The 21,466-nt window shown below is 37.9% G+C and overlaps 1 protein-coding gene across 3 annotated transcripts in view; it reads left to right on the forward strand.

Annotated features, from left to right (window-relative positions):
* tiam2a (TIAM Rac1 associated GEF 2a) overlaps positions 1 to 21,466 on the forward strand; it is a 49,661-nt gene that overhangs the window by 21,815 nt on the left and 6,380 nt on the right. For all 3 annotated transcript variants that reach the window (XM_077732069.1, XM_077732070.1, XM_077732071.1), the window contains 19 exons: positions 1,707 to 1,892; positions 2,156 to 2,293; positions 3,143 to 3,199; positions 3,526 to 3,702; positions 4,119 to 4,223; positions 4,756 to 4,831; positions 4,912 to 5,001; positions 5,073 to 5,270; positions 6,446 to 6,537; positions 14,811 to 15,044; positions 15,123 to 15,191; positions 16,446 to 16,571; positions 17,560 to 17,668; positions 17,771 to 17,950; positions 18,585 to 18,703; positions 19,047 to 19,155; positions 19,802 to 19,860; positions 19,942 to 20,044; positions 20,776 to 20,869. In XM_077732069.1, coding sequence (XP_077588195.1) covers positions 1,707 to 1,892; positions 2,156 to 2,293; positions 3,143 to 3,199; positions 3,526 to 3,702; positions 4,119 to 4,223; positions 4,756 to 4,831; positions 4,912 to 5,001; positions 5,073 to 5,270; positions 6,446 to 6,537; positions 14,811 to 15,044; positions 15,123 to 15,191; positions 16,446 to 16,571; positions 17,560 to 17,668; positions 17,771 to 17,950; positions 18,585 to 18,703; positions 19,047 to 19,155; positions 19,802 to 19,860; positions 19,942 to 20,044; positions 20,776 to 20,869 — 2,321 coding nt within the window. The remainder of the gene's footprint in view (positions 1 to 1,706; positions 1,893 to 2,155; positions 2,294 to 3,142; positions 3,200 to 3,525; positions 3,703 to 4,118; positions 4,224 to 4,755; positions 4,832 to 4,911; positions 5,002 to 5,072; positions 5,271 to 6,445; positions 6,538 to 14,810; positions 15,045 to 15,122; positions 15,192 to 16,445; positions 16,572 to 17,559; positions 17,669 to 17,770; positions 17,951 to 18,584; positions 18,704 to 19,046; positions 19,156 to 19,801; positions 19,861 to 19,941; positions 20,045 to 20,775; positions 20,870 to 21,466) is intronic.

Genomic DNA, 21,466 nt, shown 5'->3' on the forward strand with positions numbered 1-21,466 from the left:
TGGGAAAATTTTAGAGCTTCTCCATAGGGTGCATTTCATGAAAGCTAAGATTAATTTTATACTATAAGAATACCTTTGTGGCTTTTTTTGCTTGTGCTTTTTATGGCTTCAACTAGAATCTTATTTTAAATGCCCTAAAAATGCTTAAATCCCCCGATGCTTTAAAAGGGACCCAGGGGAACATCTTTTTTTGCCAGGTATTGGATTAGGATTCCAGATGTTTCCTAGTAATAAGCTCTTTGCCATTATTATTATTACCTTATTACTATTCCTAGGGAAGGATTGGTAGGATGGAATTATGTTGGAGGCTTTACAATGTGCTCTGTGTTATGAAGGATAAGATCTAGGGTTGTTCCGATTGCTCATTTTTCCAGTTTATTATCATATATATATACACAGTTGAATTTGTGCCATGTCATCTGTTGTTGTGTACTTTTAAAATGAAGAGGAAAATCCCTTATATTCAACTCTACATTTAAGAACATCCACACTGGGTGGAGCCAAGTGCATTGTGATGCAGCACTCATATGTTCCCAATTAGCCCATGTACCATCTCGCAGTAGGTTCAGATTCAAACGCGGTTTTGGGAGTCAATGATAGGGTCAGAGGTGTATACTACTCGTGACTTTTGATGTCGGTGCCCAGAAGGCTGATGAGAGATTGAAGCTTCTGTTTGGGTTGTCCAGAATTAACGGCGTATGACTTTGATGTGCCCTTCCACATCATCTGACAATGTTTATAGACACCCATGCCAGTAGACTGCTGGTCTGTTTTTGGCTCTTCTGATCGCATTGCGTTGGAGAGTTTTGTTGGCTTTTTATGCAGATTTGATCTTTTAAAGAAAGCCTTCTTACTTGCTTGAATGATATTTTTAAAAACTCACCATACTTTATTCTGCTGAAGTTGTTTTTTTGTTGTAAGTATGCTTTAAATTGACTTATTTTAGACCCAAATCTGCTTATTTACTTTGAATCCTCAAACCCAAATGAATACACAGTAGTAAATCCTTAAAAATGCTAATTGGGGATTAATTCAATGTTTTTATTGTAACTCAAGACTCATATTCTGATGATTCTTTCAGAGATTCTGGTTGGAAAAGCTTATAAAAAAAAGCTATAAACTCCTACTTTCTTCATCCAGAAGTCCACAAAGAGTGAATACACTCTTCCTGGAACAATGCCAAGAGAGCCATTATTGTAAATGAACTCACAGTGCGGGTGAAATCTATTAAAAGTCAGTTGCCGTAGAGGGTTGTTTTGCCAAAGTGTTCTCGTTAAAAACAAGTCTCAAGCCCACAAAATCAGTACTTCTAAGCCATTAGGTGAGCCGAAGAGGAATGGGGAGACAATTGTAAATATTGGGGGTTAAAACCCGGTCTGGGCAGGATCACCATTCCCTCAAGACATTGTCCTCAAGACAATGAAATGGCGTTTATTGCACATATTCACACTACTCTGTTCGACATCAAACCTCCAATTTACGCCCATAGCCTTCCCCAACATCTGCAAGCAATCTTAGCTTGATGGAAGCACTTTCCTTAAACCCCCCCACCCTGAATATCCACTTTTACTCATTGCTTTTTCCCCCTTCTGCTGCAAATAAGAATAGAAGCCACGGTTTCGGCACAAATTAGAACATGCACTGTATTTTCCGGATGATCAGATTTGAAGAAGCCCTTAAAATGTACCCGTTTTTATCCTTTTTAGATTCAGCAATGGGAGCAAAATCTGGAGCGATTCAACTTGGATCTTTTTAGGGTGCGTTGTTACCTGGCCAGCCTGCAGGGTGGCGAATTACCCAATCCAAAGAGCTTGCTGGCAATAGCCAGTCGACCTACCAAAACCACTTTGGGGCGTCTTGGGATCTTCTCTGTTTCATCTTTTCATGCTCTGGTAAGAAAGCAAAGATGGCCAACAGGTGGCGTAGTAAATAACTGATCTCGACATCCTTTTCACTCTTCTTTAATCTAAATTAACCGCATGCCAAACTGAAATCAGGAACTATAATCAAGGCGGTGGGAGTAGAAGGATCAGGGGCATCCAAACTACGCCCTGTGGGCCAAATCTGGCCCTCTGCCTAGTTTTTATCGGCTTGACATGAACCACTGGGTGAAATTATTATGGTCCTTATATAGTTTTTATGTTGTATTTTTCAGATTTGCTCCAGAGATGAAGCTACACTGCGTAGACGCTCATTGTCACGGACTTTCCGAAAGCACAAACGAAGCCTTTTCTCATCTCTCAAAGGTCTTGACACCTTGACAAAGAAGAATAAAAGGGTGTCTGCATCACAGGTAGGGTTGCAACTATCGGCTATTTATCGTATCGTCAAATAAGCGGCAATACGCAACCCTATGCTCTAATATTCCTGCTTTCTTTCTTTTTTTAACGCCGCTCGCCATTTGTTCTGCTGTGAAAACGTCTCTTCTCCCCAGAGCGTAAACATAAAACCAGTACCTTGCAGCGTTTCTGTCCCAGCTTCCGCACTGACTCATCTGCGTTGGCTTAAGCTCATTTAACCCCACGTTTGACAATCGCTCAGTCACGCCATCTTCTCCTCCCCTCTTGTTTGACTCCTATTGTCCCTTTTTTTAGCTGGGCTGTATGTACACAGTAATAATCCTACACCGACCGGGCTGTGGGAAGTAGGCCAGAATGATCTAAGGATTTGTGGGAGAGTTACATTCTAAAATTAGTCACTTTACAGGAAAGTGATGCTGTTTACAGCCAATTGATACTCCTGTATGAGGAGGGATTGTTACTGAAGCATTATGGGGGATTACAATGAGCATCATTATCAAATTACTTAAATAGGATCACATATTTTTGCATTTGAGTCCAAGTTCAACACAATTTATTTTAAGAATCTGTCAATATCAAAGAAATGCATTGAAGTATAATGTCTAATTACCTGACTCCATAACTTCTATTCAAAACAATTTTGCTCCCTCACATTTTAATTCCTGCAAGAGAACTACCCACAATGCATAGCATACTGGATTTTAAAAAAAATTAACTACAGAAGAGTGCCGTCTGGGCTTAATATTGTTGCACTCCAGTGGTCAGTCGCATACCAGTCGGTAAACGCTCATGAGTCAGCCGTTCCCCTTCGCTTAACGCTCATAAATGCCTCTTTATTGCAGATCTTTGAAAGCGACGCTGGAGGTCATGCGCATGTTCCGCCTCCCAAGAACATACAAGTTAGTCACCGGATTTCCTTGTTTTAATCGCCATGTTATTTGAATCTTTGATTATTTTTTTTAACACTTTGACAACTCAGCTAATGGAAAAAAATGCTGTATAGTTGACTAGTTCCATCTAGTGTTGAAGGTAAAGATGCATAATTTAGGCTGAATTTAAGATTCTTGTGCAGACCAAAAGCCGGTTAAATGGTGACGGAGAGTTTACTGTTGAAGCCAGCTCTCAAAATTATATTCATGAGAGAGAGTTTAATATCTAAATATTGTCATCATTTGCCTTCATGTGTTTGTCATTTTTTCCTAATTCTCAATCTGTTTCCCTACAGAAATCGGATGCGCACACCGGGATCCCCACCGTTACGCCCCCTGAGGACGGTTTATGGGATATCATCAGCTCTCCTCCAGGCACGCTGACCTCTGTCTACATGCCAAATGGTCTGGCAGCCCAGGTTCATGTTAGAAGTCAGCAGACTGCCTCTGACTTTCTCCTTGAGGTTTGCAAGGTTAGTGATTTGTCACATATGTGTCTTACTCCTGTAAACAACTTTTTGTACGGTGTACTGTGCTCTAATCTTAAATTTATGGGAAAAACTACAGAAGTCAGTTGGGCCCATTGAAGAATAATCCTGGCCAATTCCCCAACAGTTAGTCTTATTTTTTAGACTTTTCGTGTCAATATTAACACAAAAACAAAGATGCATACCTATTCAACCGGTGTCGACATAACTTTCACGGATAGGCCGCATCTACTTGGATGGATGAAATGATTTTGGTTTACCGCAACGGTCTCATCGCGGCGTGTAAATTCAGTGAATATTTCACGCCTGCGCTGCACCGCAGCTGCCGAACCGAGCATGAAATATGTCCGATAAGTCTGTGTGCACGAGCTGCTGAGCATTAGACTGTCTTGTGTCAACAGGCTAAACAGCTGGACCCAGACTTGCACCGACTGCGTCTGCAAAAGTCAGCGGGAGAAGTCGCTGAGGTTCGATTGGTGGCGCCTGATGAGGTTGTTGGCGATTTGGTGAGCAGAGCAAAGCATTTGCAGAATGCACTTTATTAAGCACTTGTTTTTGGACCGTATTGTCCGGACTGTGTGTCAGTTTTTATTTTAAAGTTTAATTGATTTAATTTTTTTTTAGAGAGTGACTCTATCATTTACTAAATTGCAAGAGGGCACTCTAGTCATATTTTGCAATTTTTAACATTGGCAGTGGAAGGATGAACCCGTAGAATTGCCTCTAAATAATAAAAATAACTGAGAAGGTTCACAAAAACATTTAAATTGTGTTCTTTTTATATTGAATTTTGAGGAAAATTATATTCAGCTTGTTTTTGCCTCTATTCTTATTTTCATTATTTGAAATGCCTTTCAAATTGACGTCTGCTATTTGTTTTGGATTTTATCAGATAAAATTCACCTCAAAATGCGACTTAAACTTTACTGCGACCCCTTTCCATTGTTTATTTTTTTGGCTACTGCCACATCTACTCGGGTGCGACTTATAGTCCGAAAAATACGACCGATCTTGATTTGTTTATCATTCCCCTTGTAGGTTGGACAGCTGGAGATGATACCAGTTAATGTGTTTGCTCTACAATTAAACAGAACAAGCGGCAATGGAGATTTTGGTAAGCTTGCATTGAAAAGCATTTCCATTTCAACTTTATGCTCATTCATTCTATCATTTGGGCTGTTTTCCTACATACAGGATTCGCAGTAACAGGCCAGATCGACAGTGAGAATAACAGTCGGATTTTTGTCAGCGAGGTGCTCCCCGATGGCCAAGGTTTCACTGAAGGTACCACAAGCAATAACACAAACATTGTTATACACTTTGTATTTACCAGTATGCTTATTTTTACGTCTTAGGTTTACGTCCAGGTGACGAAGTTTTAATGTTGAATGGCCGCTGTGTATCCGGTCTGGACCTGACGCTGATCCAGATGCTGTTTTCTGAGCAAAGCCTCAACATGTGCCTAAGACGGGATGGACCACCACCTCAAAATGCTCCCTTGGACCGTCCATGTTCTCCAATGGCGTTCAAACTCAAAGCCAAGTCTTCCTCAGGTACTTTATTTACACAACATGCAGATTCCTCCACCTGAGGTAATTGATATCAAGAGCCTTTATCCAAAATGCAAACTGCCAAGCATGTACCGTATTTTCACGACTATAAGGCGCACTTAAAAGTCTTAAATGTTCTCCAAAATAGACAGGGCGCCTTATAATCCAGTGTGCTTTATATATGGGAAAAAATTGTTTCATTCATTGAGGGTGCGCCTTATAGTTCTGAAAATACGGTATATTTAATTCATCATAACTCTGTTGAGCGTAACTAAATTTATCTCCTGACTTCTCTTTTGCATTATGCATTATATTCAAAAATCCAACCTAAAATTGTTGACATCTGTACTTCGCTTTTCCAAACAAACAAAATGACACATTATTAAGTAGTGATTAAACTTAAATGATGCCATTTTACCTCAGCATGAACACACATTGTCATCCCTTTTTTATTGTTTTTATTCCCCCTAAAAACAGTTTGAACATTTGATGATATCTCGACGTTAGTAATTCATTAACATAGTCTTTCCTTGGAGTATCTTTAATTAAACTCAGAGGGATTAATGACTTGAAAGCCTCATTACAGTAAACGGCGTGTTCAAAGTACCTGCAGTTTTCTTATCAGTCTCTAGAGGGCGGATGATCCCTGCTTGGGAAGGAGTATGCACTGATGGAGAAGGAATTAATTGTTGTCAAAACGACATTCCGTCGAGAAAACTATCTCTCTTCTGTCTTTGATTATATCTAAATGAGATTCATCAGATTTAGATTGAAATTCCTGAAGTCTGCAATTTGGTTGACAGCAATCGCCATTTCGGAAAGGACAAGTTTAGCTCCATTGGCGGTCTAGAACTTTTCTTTTTGTCTCCTGCCATCAGATTGGCTCACCTCCCAGCCTACCGTCAAGGGTAGTCGTTTCATGTGCCAACTGCTACACGCTTTAAAACGAGGACCTTGAATTTAATGAGGCGTATCAGAAATTTAAAAATACGTTTTAAAGCAGCTCTTGAAATGGTCAATGCGTGACAGACAACACGACAGAGCATCACTTAAAATGTTCTTTCATTTCTACTGTTAGGCGACTATTGTTCATGTAGCGGTCACTGATTTAATAAATTTCTACATTGTGATGATATGAGGAACAACTTGACCCCCCCATGTCTGTTTTTCTCTCCTAGATTTGTGCACCACGGCAGAAGGAAACGAGTCCATGTGCACCAGAATGGAGATTCACACCAACTGTGAACGCAGGCCTGTTCAGCTCAGCAAGGTGGGTGGAGCTAAAAAAGAATGTTTCCATTTTCCTGCACACATCATCACCACGCACAGGACACGTCTCTATTATTTCAGAATGCGTGCGTGTGCACGTGAGCTGTCACAATGGCGACTAGGTGGCTGTAAACCAGACTGGCAGCCATAGCTCAGATTACCATAATTAGAATGCTCCATCATACCCACTAGTATAAACACATCTTATTACTGTCATGGTGGATGATCAGTGGAGGAAGAAATAACACTTAGGCACATCTGTTTTTCTCTGGCGAGGAGGATGGTAACTTGTAATTGACAGATAACAGCGCGCTTACTCACCTACCGTATTTTCTGGAGTATAAGTCGCACATTTTTACACTGTGATTAGTCCTTAAGGGTGACTATGTTTTTGTTACATTGATTTTAAGGCTCTAGTTATCTGGAAAAATTGTTATTTTATTATATATATAGATATATAATTTTAATAGATAGATAGCCTTATATTTCGATGAGTCTTATAGTGCGGAAGATACATACTTTCAGTGTCTAGACAATGCCACACCTATTTTTAGCCTGTTGCTCTATCTCCATTTAAAGGTATGCCTTATATTTCAGTGCGTCTTATAGAGCGGAAGATACGTATTTTCAGATTCAAGACAATGCCATACCTATTTTCATGTTTAAAAAAAATGCCAGATTCTTGTCCCCGATGATTTATAGCAGATTGCGTTTCTATTTCCGTCTCGCCAATTGTTAAACGCCTGGTTAGATTTTTTTGATATCTGAACTAAGTTTAATGAAGTCATTAAAATGAGTGTGAGTCTGGGCCTCGTGGGAGGAACGCCTCAGTGCTGAGTACTTGGGTGTTTATAGAAAGTGGTAATGAGTGCGTATGGCCATCATGAAATGCCGTCTGTTAACGATGCAGACATATCTGGATGCTTCCGAGCCAGTGCGTGTTCATCAATGTGTTTGTCCATGCATATTTAATCATTGTGTTTCATTCACACGATCCAATTTCATGTTCTGTATGGCAAAATAGCTCTTATACACACATGAAGTGACCCTACTGACCAGTTGCAGGCATAGTGAGAATAATCTATATACCGTGCAGTTTAGTTTCAATTGTGGCACTGTACATTGAGGCTATTTTGGGGGGGAATTGCCGAGGCTACCTTGACTTGACTAAAGTTGACCGGTGCTCGGACGTTTGGTCGCTTGTCTTTTGGTCGCCGGTCAAATGGTGACAGAGTTTAGTGTTGAAACCAGCTCTCAAAATGATATTCATGAGAGAGAGTTTAATATCTAAGTACTGTTTAATATCTAAGTACTGTTTAATATCTAAGTACTGTTTACTATCTAAGTACTGCTTAATATCCAAGTACTGTTTAATATCCAAGTACATTTGACCGGCGACCAAACGTCCGGTCACAAAGTTGACCTCCCATCTTAATGACAAAAGTGGAGGACTGCCTAATCTTCTCTTAGCTCTTCTGTTATCATCACTGGGTTTCTTCCTCGTGGCAACATGAGTCAGTCCCTCTGCACTGCGCCACTGCTCCTTTTTGGCTCAGCTTTTGTCTTTTATGGAGGAGCAAATGCAAGAAATGTGTGTGCAGGTGTGTCGGACTGGTGTCTCTCTTTGATAAAATATGACACAACCAAGTAGTTACAGAAACAATTCTATTGATCATGCTGCGTTACATGAATTATGTCCGTCATGGAAAAGCAAAGCGATATAAGATGTTTGTGTATATGCATATGGTGCTGAATGTCAATAGAGATGGATAGAAAAAGGTAGGAGCTATTTTCAAGCCTCTTGTTACAACTTGTAATCAGCCGCCTCGCTAAGTCTGGCTACCTTTTGATTAATTGGTCTACTGACTTTCAATTTACGCTAATTAAACCTGGGAGATCTCTGTGAATATTTGTGGCAAAGTGTTTACTAGGGCCGGCTAAACAGTGGTATTTACTTTTGGGAGTGATTGTCATTTCTGGGGCTGTCAATTAATGAAGGGAGATTTATCTACTTAGAGAGGAGATATATGGCATTTTAAAGTTGTTTTTAGACAAATACCCCATGTTGTTGTATGTGGATTGTCACTACTTTTGTTTTACTAGTTAACAAAAGTCCAATAGGAATTGATTTTATTGATACACATTGAACTCATTGATATTCATTGACTAACAACAGCGTAACAACATTGTCAAAGGAATTTGGGGACTTTTTGTACTTTAAAAGTGATAAAATGACTGCAAAATGTCATGTATTTTGACTTTTCAGTATGGCTCATAAGGAATAACATTTGAAAATAGGAATTGTTTATGGATATATATTGATGCGACAATGATATTCTCCCCAAATATTTAGAAGTAGGGTGATAAGGCGTGGTAATAGCATTATCCCAAAACAGGATCTGGTTTAGCTCTCAGCTAGAGTTGTCCCTACTTTTATGTTAGATGAATCTGCTTCTAGCATGGTTCTGTTTTTGGTAGAGCAAAATTCTGGGAGGTGTTTTTGTGTGTTGTGACTAAGCCCATCAGCCGCCAGCCATCTGGCCGTGAGCAGGCTAATAATCTGGCTTTACTGTGGCGGTGCAGTTAATGCCTGTCTGCTGCTGTCACTTCATGTTGCTGGAAAGGAATCGTTACGCTTGAAAACAAAAAATTAAAGAAACGGAAAGAGCCACGGACAAGAAGAACCATGACACGGGTTCATCAGGAGCGTCCGGCACCACCGTGGCTGTCGGGGTCGCCGTTTTGGCTCCAGCCGGGAATAGTGGCGAAGATCCTGGGTCAAGTTTGTATCTTACCACCTTGGTGGAGCTGTTCACGAGGGATCGATCCCCAGCTCAGGCCTTGTGCTCTTTGCTCGCCATGTGTTGGTTCTGGCCTCCAAGTAATGAAGCTGAAGAGAAGGATCTCTTCCTGGCTTCCGTGTTACTCAGCTTGGGACGATTTCTTAAAGATACACTAGCCTGCTCGGCAGAGAATGTGGAGAGCTGTTTGTTCTGTCAGAATGATGCCAAAAGGAACCAAAGAACGGTAACTATGATTCTGGCTTCATATATTAAGGGAAGTTGCTTTTTTGAGAAACTATTTGCACATTTTTTGCTGGTGTGAATTGACCAGCATCATTTTTTTTAAGATTTTGTCAATATGATCCAAATCTAGAATTTTTCTCAATCGGATACTCCAAAAATAGTGTGTATTCGGATACAAGTAGAAGTACAAGAGTATCAGATCAGGACAATATTCCCTCTAATTTTTCGTTGGTCTGGACAGAAAGACAACCTCCCTGAGCGCACTGAGTACCAGTGTGAGCAACATGATTGGTCGCTATGGGCACCCCAGTATCACACTTGCCATAGCTGGTGCATGTCAATGTTTCCTCTAATTTTTCTTGTAAAACATGCTGTAAAACACAAAAAACATAAGAGTGGACAGAGCTACGGCCATTGGCTGCCGCGTTAACGGCGCCATCATGGGGAAAGGGTTAAAAAAAAGATTTTATTTACTGCGCACCATATGATTGCTGCTGCGCAGAGAAGACAAGAGTAGTGCGCAACTTAGAAGGAACATTGGACATGACTACAATCCTGAACTTTAGACCTCATTGACTTGTAGGAATATTTTTACATTGCTATTTTGGTTTTAATTAGTAAAATGTTAGCTCTGGGGTTTGTTTATCCGAAAAGTATTTTTCCCCCATTTTTCTCCAACATATTCTTTTGCGCATTGGTCAATGTCATCAACAAGCAGAATCCGCCCTTGAGCTTTGATTCGGCAATTTAGTAAATGATAAAAACATACCAGGCCAGCATTATTTTGCCTTTTGTTGCAGCTTCTTTGCGCAGAGCCTCGGGTCGTCAGAGGATGGGTGCTTTTAATCTGAAGCCGGCTTCATTATAAAAAAAACACGCTTTCTCCCAAAGGCCTTCTGAGACTTTGTGGAATAATATTTGTTTAGGATGAATAATAAAAAGGGTAAATGAGCTGGTTTGTAGCGGAACGCCTCATCTTGCTTGCAACTCCCTTCAGCTCTGTTTGATTTATTGCTGCTTGTCCTCTTTTACCCACTTTTGGAAAATGGATCCCAATTGGAACATGGTCATGTGATGAGTTTTGAAACAAAGTTTAAAGGCAAGTTTATGGCTTTATAGTTGTTTGTCCTTTGCTTGAATTCCCTACAATGTTTACTTGGGCATCTCAACTGCTCATTAGATGGAGATTTTTTTTATTTTTTTTGCAAAGTAAACTGCAGTTTTGTGTCGTTTCAAGTGGGTTGAAGTGTTTTGGAAATGGTGACATTTTTGACAGCGTTGGGTTATTTTTGTTTTGTGTTGAATACCCTTAGGAGGACATTGTATTGACACATCAAACCGATCAGATGAAACATTTTTGTACATCTTTTTTGAGTGGCGTAGTTGTGGTCTTCTTGGTAATGTTTAAATATGGGATAAATCTTTTTTTGACAACTTCCTTGCAGCATGGTTTTGACTCGTGTGTCTTGATAAGAAAAAAGAAAACAAAACAAACAAGGTTTTTTTTATGTTTTCTGATCAGAAGTGGCATTCTGCCTTTTTCCTGTCAGTTTTTACGCATCAGTATTTTTATATATGATACTAAAAATATCCTTGGCCAGCTTGATTACCTTGTTTCCTATTTATTCTTTTTTTGCACTTCAAAACAATGTTTCCCACTTAATCGTAATCTTCTAAAAATGCTTAAAAATTTAAGTTAAAGCTATTTTTGTTGTACTATGTGTGACATGTTAAAATGTTCAGATAGGGGGAAATAAGCATGTATTTAACAATTTGAATGTTTATTTTTTCCCCATATGTACATTTTAACATGTCACACATAGTACAGCAAAAAAATAAGTTTTACCTAAATTTTCAGCCCAAAACATATATATTTAAATTATTATAGCTATGTTTTTGACTTCAAAGCTATTTTCCAAGACAGACAACATTTAATTTCCCCCCTATAATATAATAAAATTGCTTTTGGTGTACCGGCATTTCCCCACAAACAACATCCAGCCTCCCCTTTTTGAGTCAGCTATTCTACTGTTTAGAAGTAAAAGCCAGAACAGTCTACATTGTACTGTTGCTATTGAGGCAGAGTCATGATGATGCTTCACACTGCTTCAATTTTAGCTCTCTGGAAATTATACATAGCGCTTAGCATGCTGTTAAACGAAGAGCCGAGTATCTTCTGAGAAACTGACAGGGATGCATGAAATATTGGAACCAAGTAGTCGAGCCAAGTGGCAAAAAAACAACAACAACAGCACAGGAATAACTGTTTGGATGACCTGCAGATTTTTCCTAGAAGGACTTAAGTGGAGATTTGTTCTTAAACTGGACTAAATTTGAGGGGAGCAAAACTCAGACTGAGAAGGGATAGATATTGTCACAATTGGCTTCTTTTGGAAGCACAATGCCGACATCCAGAGGAGGCAAACTGCGGAGGAAAGGATGCTCTTTGGCCAGAAGAACCCAGAGGCAGGCTACAGCCGCTTGGAGGCTGCTTTACAGGTTGCTCTTCATGGTGAGCAGAGGGGGTGCTAGGGTTAGTTCAAGGGTCGGAAACCTTTTTTTGACGAAGAGAATCATAAACAATTCATATTTTCAAACATTTGGGAGCTATACTTAGAATTTAAAAGTCAAAATACATGAAAATGTGAGCATTTATTACCAATTTCATCACTTTGAAAGTAAAAAAAAATCTTTTGAGAACATTATTTCACTGTTGCTAATCAATGAGAGAATGCATGCAGAAGAGCCTAATGAAGAAAAATTAGGATTTTAAAAAAGCAGAGAGCCATATACACCTTATGAAAAGAGCCACATATGGCTCCTGAGACATAGGTTCCCTACCTATGGGTTAGTTGATGTTAGAAAATGTTGATAGAGTGAGGCCCTGCGTTATGACATTTACATAATCAAAACATTGCATTTTTTATTATAGTAAAAGCAGTTTTTTGGCACTTTTTGGGTGTTTTTTTGCAACAAAAAAAAGAATGATGGCTTGTGGAAGTGCAATCGATTGACTTTAGTAAAGTAACACACACACACACACACACACACACACACACACACACACACACACCTGATAGGTGGCCTTTAAGGCCAACTGGCATCTTGAAGAATACATTTCTCTGATATCTTTCAATCTTCTCTATTTTCCCCCCATCATCCTTTTTGATTGAATTTTGTGTGTGTGTGTGTGTGTGTGTGTGTTTGTGTGTGTGTGTGTGTGTCGCTGCAACATCATTCCACTGCAGTATATCAAATTAGAAATACCCACATACACAACAAACGAGCCCACGATAAAAAATGCTGGAGCCGCAATCTTTGAAAAAAATATTGCCATATTTCCATGTAGTCCGTCAGTCAAAATAAATGGGTATGTATTTAGTATAAATGATTTATACTCTGAATACATATTGGAACAACTTGCTCGTAAGGCATAGAAATGAAGCTTTTAGCCACATTTGTATCATAGCATATGAGAATATGTCCTCCTAGATAACTAGAGGTTGTCTAAGACATGCATAATTTCTGTTCTTGGTTGTCAAAATGTCTGCTAATGGATAATATTCTCTGGGTAAATGTGTGTGGTAGGATACAGATGTCGTATATATAGTTATATATGATCTTAGCTATTATACCGGGTAGGGTTGTAGTTGCTACACTAACCCGAAGCCACCCGCACAACCTACGCTGTTGTGCATATCCATTTCTATTTTATGGCCCCAAGGGGGCTTTCTGGCATATAAAATAGCATAAAAAAAGCAATATATGATTTAAGACTGCATAAATAAATGCAAGACGGCAATGTAATATGTTCTGTAGTTCCATGAAATAACAAAACAGAATTATGATGGAATATTTTTACCCGTAATATTCTCTTCGAACCATTTTTTTGGGGCTATAGTAGTTTAATATACTTAAATGATAAATCTCCCAAAAACTTATCGTGAAAGTTTCTAAGGTAGGGATTTATTCATTCAAAATACCATAATGAGTAATGTATTGTTTAAAAAATCAAGTATTATATCGATTTTTAACACATTTTCGCCATTTATGCCAGCCAAAAAGTTCAAGCTGACATTGCTGTATTGCTTTTTTTTTTGGTACTAAACGACTTGGACAAGCAGTTAAAAAAGTGGCGTCTGCAATGTGGGACACATTGATCTGTGGCGTATGTTTGTTGGGCTCCATCTTTTAAGCTTACATGTGCAGTATTTGAAATATCTACCCACCCACACGGAAAGGAAGAGTGCTGACTAGGGTGGTCCTTCCACTCCACTGTGCGTAGGTGACCTCCGCATACTTCTTGCTATGGGAATCACCTTTCGGGGTGACCGTGAGAGCATCATAATGATGTTGAACACTGAATTAGGATGCGCTTGGAATGTAGTGGAAGTCTTGACTGACTATTTTGGGGGTTGAAATTGAGCCATAATGAATGGGAGCACACAGCAGGCTAGTTTAGTTCTAATGATGAAGTGTTTTTCTCACAAAAGCTGATTTTTTTGATGACATTAGGAGGTTGATTTTTCTTGAAGTGCCCTTACAAATGGAAAATTATCGAAAAGGCACGAAAGGAGTTGCTTTCAGGCGTGTCGTACTGTATTGTTAGCACCAAGTAAATAAAATGAAGAGGGAAAAATATGGATTTTTTTTTGGAGGATTTTTTATTTAGGCATGTGTTGATAAACTTTTAAGGATAACCTAAGGCTAAAAAAACGACATAAAAAGGCTGTCGGTGCTGAAAAATAACACAAAACTGTAGTTGTGTGATAGTTGCAGAGCTAGGCAAAATATATAAAAAAGTGTAATTTAGTTTGTAAAATATGGTAATTTAAATGTACATAATTATATTGTTGTCAAGGCATCGAGGGAATCTAATGTTTAGTTTCATTAATTATTATTTAAAACTTTAAAATGGTAAATAATACAAACTACCTTATCATTATTGTGTTTCTTTTTGTCAGTTGGTTGAAATCACCCTGTTATATGGATTATTTAAATATACTTTTTACATTTCCACAGTATTGGATCAATGAGTCAAGATTAAAATAAGTAAATCCTTATTGCTATTTGTACATCGTAGACATTTATTATTTAACTTTGATTCCCACTAGATTGTGCACATATATATAATACTGTGTTATTCAGCAACTTTATGTACACAAGCTTGACTATACAAAAACACCATTCCCATTTTATCCATTTTCTACATCTAATTTTACAAATGTGATTTTGTTTTTTTCTGCAGAGCGTGGACACCGTATGCAACCTCTACCAGTCCTTCCATGAAGGTGAAGCTTCAGCCTCTGGCGGTCCGGTGGGGGACACCAAGGACGTGCCGGTGAAGCAGTCCGTCGATTTAAACGCGGGCACCAAGGGGGACGCCACTATTCTTCGACCCTGCCCCAAGCATATGAGTAGCACTGAGCGCTTACGAAAAGTCATCCAGGAACTAGTGGACACGGAGAAGTCCTACGTGAAGGTATGAATTCAAAGGACCTTTGTTTGGGCATCATTTTAATCTATATAAATAATAATAAACACTAAAATGTCTGTGCAGGATCTGTCTTGTTTGTTCGAGATCTACCTGAAACCCTTACAGAATGAAACTTTTCTTACCCTGGATGAGGTAAGTGGACATATTGATAAGTTTTAGCGTTATGAGTAATGATGTTGAGGCAAATTATCACATGATATTGGTGTTTATTACGCAGTGATGAGGACGGGGTCAGATTTTTCCTCATTAGGAATGTGAATAGCATCTTCCATTCCATGACCTTCCCAAAGGGACATGCCCGTAAAGGCTATTATTTCTACTTACCTCTTGTAATGCGGGAAAGGAAGAAGGATAAACTTTAATTGTTTCTCTAAGGAGAAATGGGATTGCCGGGAATACAAATCTGAAGTTGATTTCCCCAAACTGTTATGGAGAAACACTCGTTTTTAACATTTGGGCTTTTTATACAGAGTAAGGTCAAATAAATGAAGCTTTATTTACTAAAATTAGCTTCAGTTAAGATTTTTCTGTTATCTGCTTAATCTAAAATGAACATGCTAATATTTAATAATAGTTTTTCAACACAATTTTCAGGATAATGTCCACCAATGGAAAATCAAAGGAGAAAAATGGGTGCTAGGTTGTTAAACATCGTTGAAAATCATCACATATTTATGTTTTCTCAATCTTGTTAGATGCCAATTATGGGATTAAGAAAGTAATAATAATAATTCATGCTCTAATGCAGGAGTGGGCAAAATTGACTTTGAAAATTTGACAGATGGGCCGGGTCAGCACAAAATACGATACATATAAAAAAGTGCATCCGTTAACAGTACATATGAAACATAAACAGAAAAAAAGGACTAAAGTATTAACATACTCATCACTCATCATTAAAGTAAAAAGTATAAAGTACAAAGTCAAGTAAAAAGTATTAAGAAATATTAAAATGTAATTTAAAAAAAAGATAGAAGGGCTGTAAAACACAAAAAACAAACGAGTTGCACTACTGGTCGATAGGCCATTGAACAGTGGGCAAATTAAAAGATCATTACAAGACACTGAGAAGTATCCAGGCGCAAAATGGACAAGGTCGTGTTAGACCTCACAAGGCTTTTGATGAAGGCTCTACTGACCCTCAATGTATACGTCACACAGAAAGAGAGAGAATGTGTTGGTATGCGTCTTACATTTATAGCACAGCCATTACTTCTTCCTTAAGTGGCTTTGTAAGTGATGAAGGCATGAGAGTATCGCTTTTACTACGCTCTGGGGCTGCCTGTCTGTGACTTATGGTTATGAATTACTATGTTTGACCCCGACTCAGCCGTCTCATACTTGACTTCACCTACAATTCTTGGCCTTTGCGCCTTTCCCCTCCAGATGGAGAGTTTGTTTGGCAGTCTGCCAGAGATGTTGGACTTCCAGAAAGTCTTCTTGCAGACGCTGGAGGAGAGGATCGCGTCATCTCCTGATTTCAGTACGCTAGAGACACCCTCGCAGTTCAAGGTTCGATGCTGTTACTACAAGAAATAGCCTATTGCAAGATTTTACTCATTATGCACTTAGAGTACTGTATTTTTTTGTACTGTGTCTTAAGTGGGGAGAGTTAGATAATACACACTGAAGAGGGAAATTATACATGGACAGTTATTTCTTTGACCAGAAACCAAGAAAAAATGTGTGTTAAAGTAATTAATAAGTCATCTTTATCACTTAGCTTATTTTTTGGTCTATAAGTAAGTATATATACTACACAATTAAGAGAAAAATAATATAAGTTGTGGATTTGAGAGGCCATTTTTATCAGAAACTTGAGAAAAAATTGTTAAAGTAATTATTAAGTCATTTATTTTTGGGGATTTGAGTATAAATTGCACTTATGAAAAGTAAAAATATATCTGAGTTGCACTAGAGTATAAATCACATCTTTTTTGGGAGGTATTTTTTTAATTTGATCAAAAACTAAGAACAAGTAAAGTGACAATAACAAAATGGACAACAACAGACTAAATAGACATCTCTTAACATAACAGTTTTCAGATAAATAGCCTAAAAAAGTACAACACAACAAGCTGTTGGTAGTCAAACAGAGAAAAAAAAACAAGTTGCTCTTGAGTATTAATTTAAGACCCAGCAAAGTATGAAAAAGTACATCATAATTCGGCAAATACGGTATATGGAACAATCTCTGCTGTCAACACTTAGTCTGGAGCTTGCTAATTAATTGAGAGGGTCTGGCAAAAGGTTTGTGGGCTGACTTATTGACTTGACGCGTAAAGGTAAGGAGGTCTATTGATTGCCTGTGTGGTTCACTGGTTACAATGTGAGGTGCTGAAAACAGCTCCACTCGAGAGATTAGGCGAGAGGACAGTGTTGAATTCATCTCCCGAGAGAGAGATGGAACTTAGAAGCTTGGTGCTCCCCGACTTCACATGTTTACACTTTCTTTGTTACGCAATGTACACTCATCTCTTCTCTTGTTGTCTGTTCGCAGAAGCTTTTATTTTCTCTCGGGGGTTCCTTCTTATACTACGCTGACCACTTCAAACTCTACAGTGGCTTCTGCGCCAACCACATCAAAGTCCAGAAGGTCCTGGAGAGAGGTACGACTAGATCTTATATTAATATTTGAATTTTCCTGTTGTTTAATTCCCATCATGAATTAATCAGCCATTGGTAACAGTTATGTTTCTGTGTTTTTCCAGCCAAAACGGATCGAGCCTTCAAGGAATTTTTAGATGCAAGGAATCCTACCAAGCAGCACTCCTCCACCCTGGAGTCTTACCTGATTAAACCAGTCCAGAGGGTGCTTAAGTACCCCCTGTTGCTCAGGGAGCTGGTCTCCCTCACGGATGCCAACAGTGAAGAACACTTCCATCTTACTGGTAGGCGTCCATTTTCAAAGAGCAGGAAAAACATAGATATCCAATTCACTTATCATTTTTTAGCCAGTGAACTTATCAGGCCAAAAAATAAATTGGTCCCCCATTTTTTCCCAAAAAGGAAATCAAATAACCATATTCAGATATAATAAAAATGAATATACACTACTATAGACCACAATTCCTCTTTATAATAATGTCAATGGCAGCCAATAAGTTCAATGACTGCCTTATAAAATTGTTCAAATATGTTTGTATTTGTAATTGTATTTTTTTTCTTATTGTCTTATAAGGTAAGTAAAAAAAATTGGGGGAAATTGTAAAACTCATTTTAGGTAATAAAATTGTGTAAAAGAATTTTTTTAGGTAAAAAAATCTGATATTTTACTTTAGAGTGGGATAAACCACAGAAATTATTTTCTATTAAAAAATGTCACTCTAAAAGTACAGATAGCTTTTCAGAAGGTCAAATAAAAATACATTAATTATAGTGTGTAAAGTTACACATTTCATTTTGTATTTGTCTAGTCGACATGATTTTGACACCCTCACTTAAAAATATACCAACGCGCCAATGTATTTTGGCCAGTAGCCATTGTAACACTTTGTTTTTTGTTGTTGTTTGTTTTTAAAACAGAGGCATTGAGGGCCATGGAGAAAGTAGCCAGCCACATCAACGAAATGCAGAAAATCTACGAAGACTACGGCGCCGTCTTTGATCAACTCGTTACCGAGCGGTCGGGCCACGATCGAGAGGTACACCGATCTTTTTTTTAAGTCAAATCTCTTAAGGTCTCCCAAGTAGGGAGAACTATTCCTTTTCATAAATATTAAAAGTTCAATTGCATATTCTTTCACATGAGCGTCACCAAAAGGCTTTGCTCTACCCGTGCTGCTGTTTGTGATGTCTTGTGTTCCTCGGCCTTTTGGGTACTGAATACATTTAATGATTGATAGAATATTTAGTGGTTGTTCAAAGTGAATGGGAAATATGGCCCGGGTTGCGGTAGAACCTGCGTGTAAACAGCTTGCGGTTATCGTCGTTCACTGCTTGTATCTATAACGTTGTTTTTTCATGGGGTTTTTGCATGTTTGGCAGGTAACCGAAATCTCTATGGGAGAATTTCTTCTGCATTCCACGGCAGTCTGGCTGAATCCACATCCGTCATTGGGCCGTATGAGAAAAGACCCCGAAATGACCGTGTTTGGTACGTCTATTGCAAATAAATATGTTTAACAGCCAAAGTAGGTACTTAACATCTTGGCCTGATTATAAGACGATTTTTTTTTATGTTAAAATTTATCTGAGCCAAAGTAGACAAGACAGACAAACATTTTTTTTTAATTAAATAGTTCTGTTTGTAATTTTCATTAGTTTAGGACATTTTTTTTCAATAAATTGATTAAAATAACTGGATTAAAATCCCTGAATATTCAGTTTTTATAGATCTGAAAGAATGTTTATTTTAGCTTTTTTTAAAATATATTTTTAGATTTTACAAAATTATTTTTGAACTAAAAACAGAAAAAATGGATTAAAAAATTACAATTATTGATTTATAAGGGGGAAATCAGGAAATTTAATATACATCTATACTTCATTTTAATTTGATCCTAAAACAGAAAGTCGGCACTCATGATTTACTTTCCCGGCCCATACAAAAGAAGAAAATCATGCAAATGACTTCTACACTGACATTTACATCGTTTAATCCCTTTTGTGGTTAAATCACAGACAGAATTGACCTAAAAAAGATTCTTTCAGGCCTGCGTCTAAAATGCTACTGTATCTTCTTGCTTTTGCGTCCCTTGTGAGTAAAGTAAAGATGCTGACGTGTTTTGCTTCTTTGCCAGTCTTCAAGAAAGCAGTCATCTTGGTCTACAGGGAAAACAACAAGCTGAAGAAGAAGATGGTGAGGACTGCGTTTAGCTATGTTATTCATGGAGACTTGGCTTAAAAGTCACATTTCTCCTCTTGTTTTTGACGCCATCAGGCCAACTCTCGTTCGTCGCTTTCTCACGGCGATCCCGACCCCTTCAAGTTCCGTTGGCTCATCCCTCTGTCGGCGCTCCAGGTTCGGCTTGGAAATACAGCCGGTAAGATTGTTTCACCTTCACTAATTAGTAGAAATGGCACAAATATTTGGCATTATACAAAACAATTTGCGATACTACACATTAATTTCCCAATAGTATACATTAAGATGATAATTGTTGTATTTGTATAATACTTTGGGGTAAAATAGAAGGGTAAAAGTACATTTTTATCAATTTATTGTTTCATTCTATACTAAAGTAAACAGTTTTATGTCCTAAAAACATGACTTTCATTATAATATTTTCTCAGTTTTTATTGCAAACCAGTTTTCGTCCAAGAATTCTAAATTTGTAAGAAAAAAACTTCTTAAAACAGGTAAATATAGCACTTAATGTGGGATTTTTTCATAACAGAATCAATTTTTAAGTAAACTAGCTACAATACATACATAGATAGGTAAATTAAACATAAAGAGATGAATTAAAGGGTTAGAATGGGTTGGAAATGTAACATGTGTGGGATCACGGCGGCAAGAATGATTCAGCCACCGCCTGAGAAACATCGTAAAACTTGTAATTCGCTACTTGCAACGCCGACTCCGCTAATCACTCACAGAGAAAATCCAGCGAATCTCTTTGTTCTTTTTTTCTCTCCTTTTCCCAGAACACAGTCTTAAGCTCATTCTTCTTGGCCACACACACACAAATTCTGACATTTCTCTTCATTCTCCACTAAAATGATAAACCCTTGAAAGAGTGGAGGATTAAATAAAACCTCTGCCTTCTCGCAGGACCGGGCACAGAAAGTTGCTGCATTTGGGAGCTGATTCACTCCAGGTCTGAAGTGGAAGGTCGACCTCAGACAGTCTTCCAGCTGTGTAGCAGGTCAGACATTTAGCCCTTGGCTATTTATTTTAGAATGGTGTCCAAATAGACTCTCTATTAGTCAAAATGTGTTTTATATATATAAATAAATAAATATATATATATATATATATATATATATATATATATATATATATATATATATATATATATATATATATATATATATATATATATATATATATATATATATATATATATATATATATATATATATATATATATATATATATATATATATATATATATATATATATATATATATATATATATATATGCGTGCGTGCGTATACACACTTGTATACAGACTTGTATACAGACTTGTATACAGACTTGTATACACACTTGTGTACACACTTGTATACACACTTGTATACAGACTTGTATGCACACTTGTATACACACTTGTATGCAGACTTGTATGCAGACTTGTATGCACACTTGTATGCACACTTGTATGCACACTTGTATGCACACTTGTATGCACACTTGTATGCACACTTGTATACACACTTGTATACACACTTGTATACATACTTGTATACACACTTGTATACACACTTGTATACACAATTGTATACAGACATGTATACAGAC

This window comes from Stigmatopora nigra, chromosome 13 (assembly GCF_051989575.1).
Source record: "Stigmatopora nigra isolate UIUO_SnigA chromosome 13, RoL_Snig_1.1, whole genome shotgun sequence".
In the NCBI taxonomy this organism is placed as follows: Eukaryota; Metazoa; Chordata; class Actinopteri; order Syngnathiformes; family Syngnathidae; genus Stigmatopora; species Stigmatopora nigra.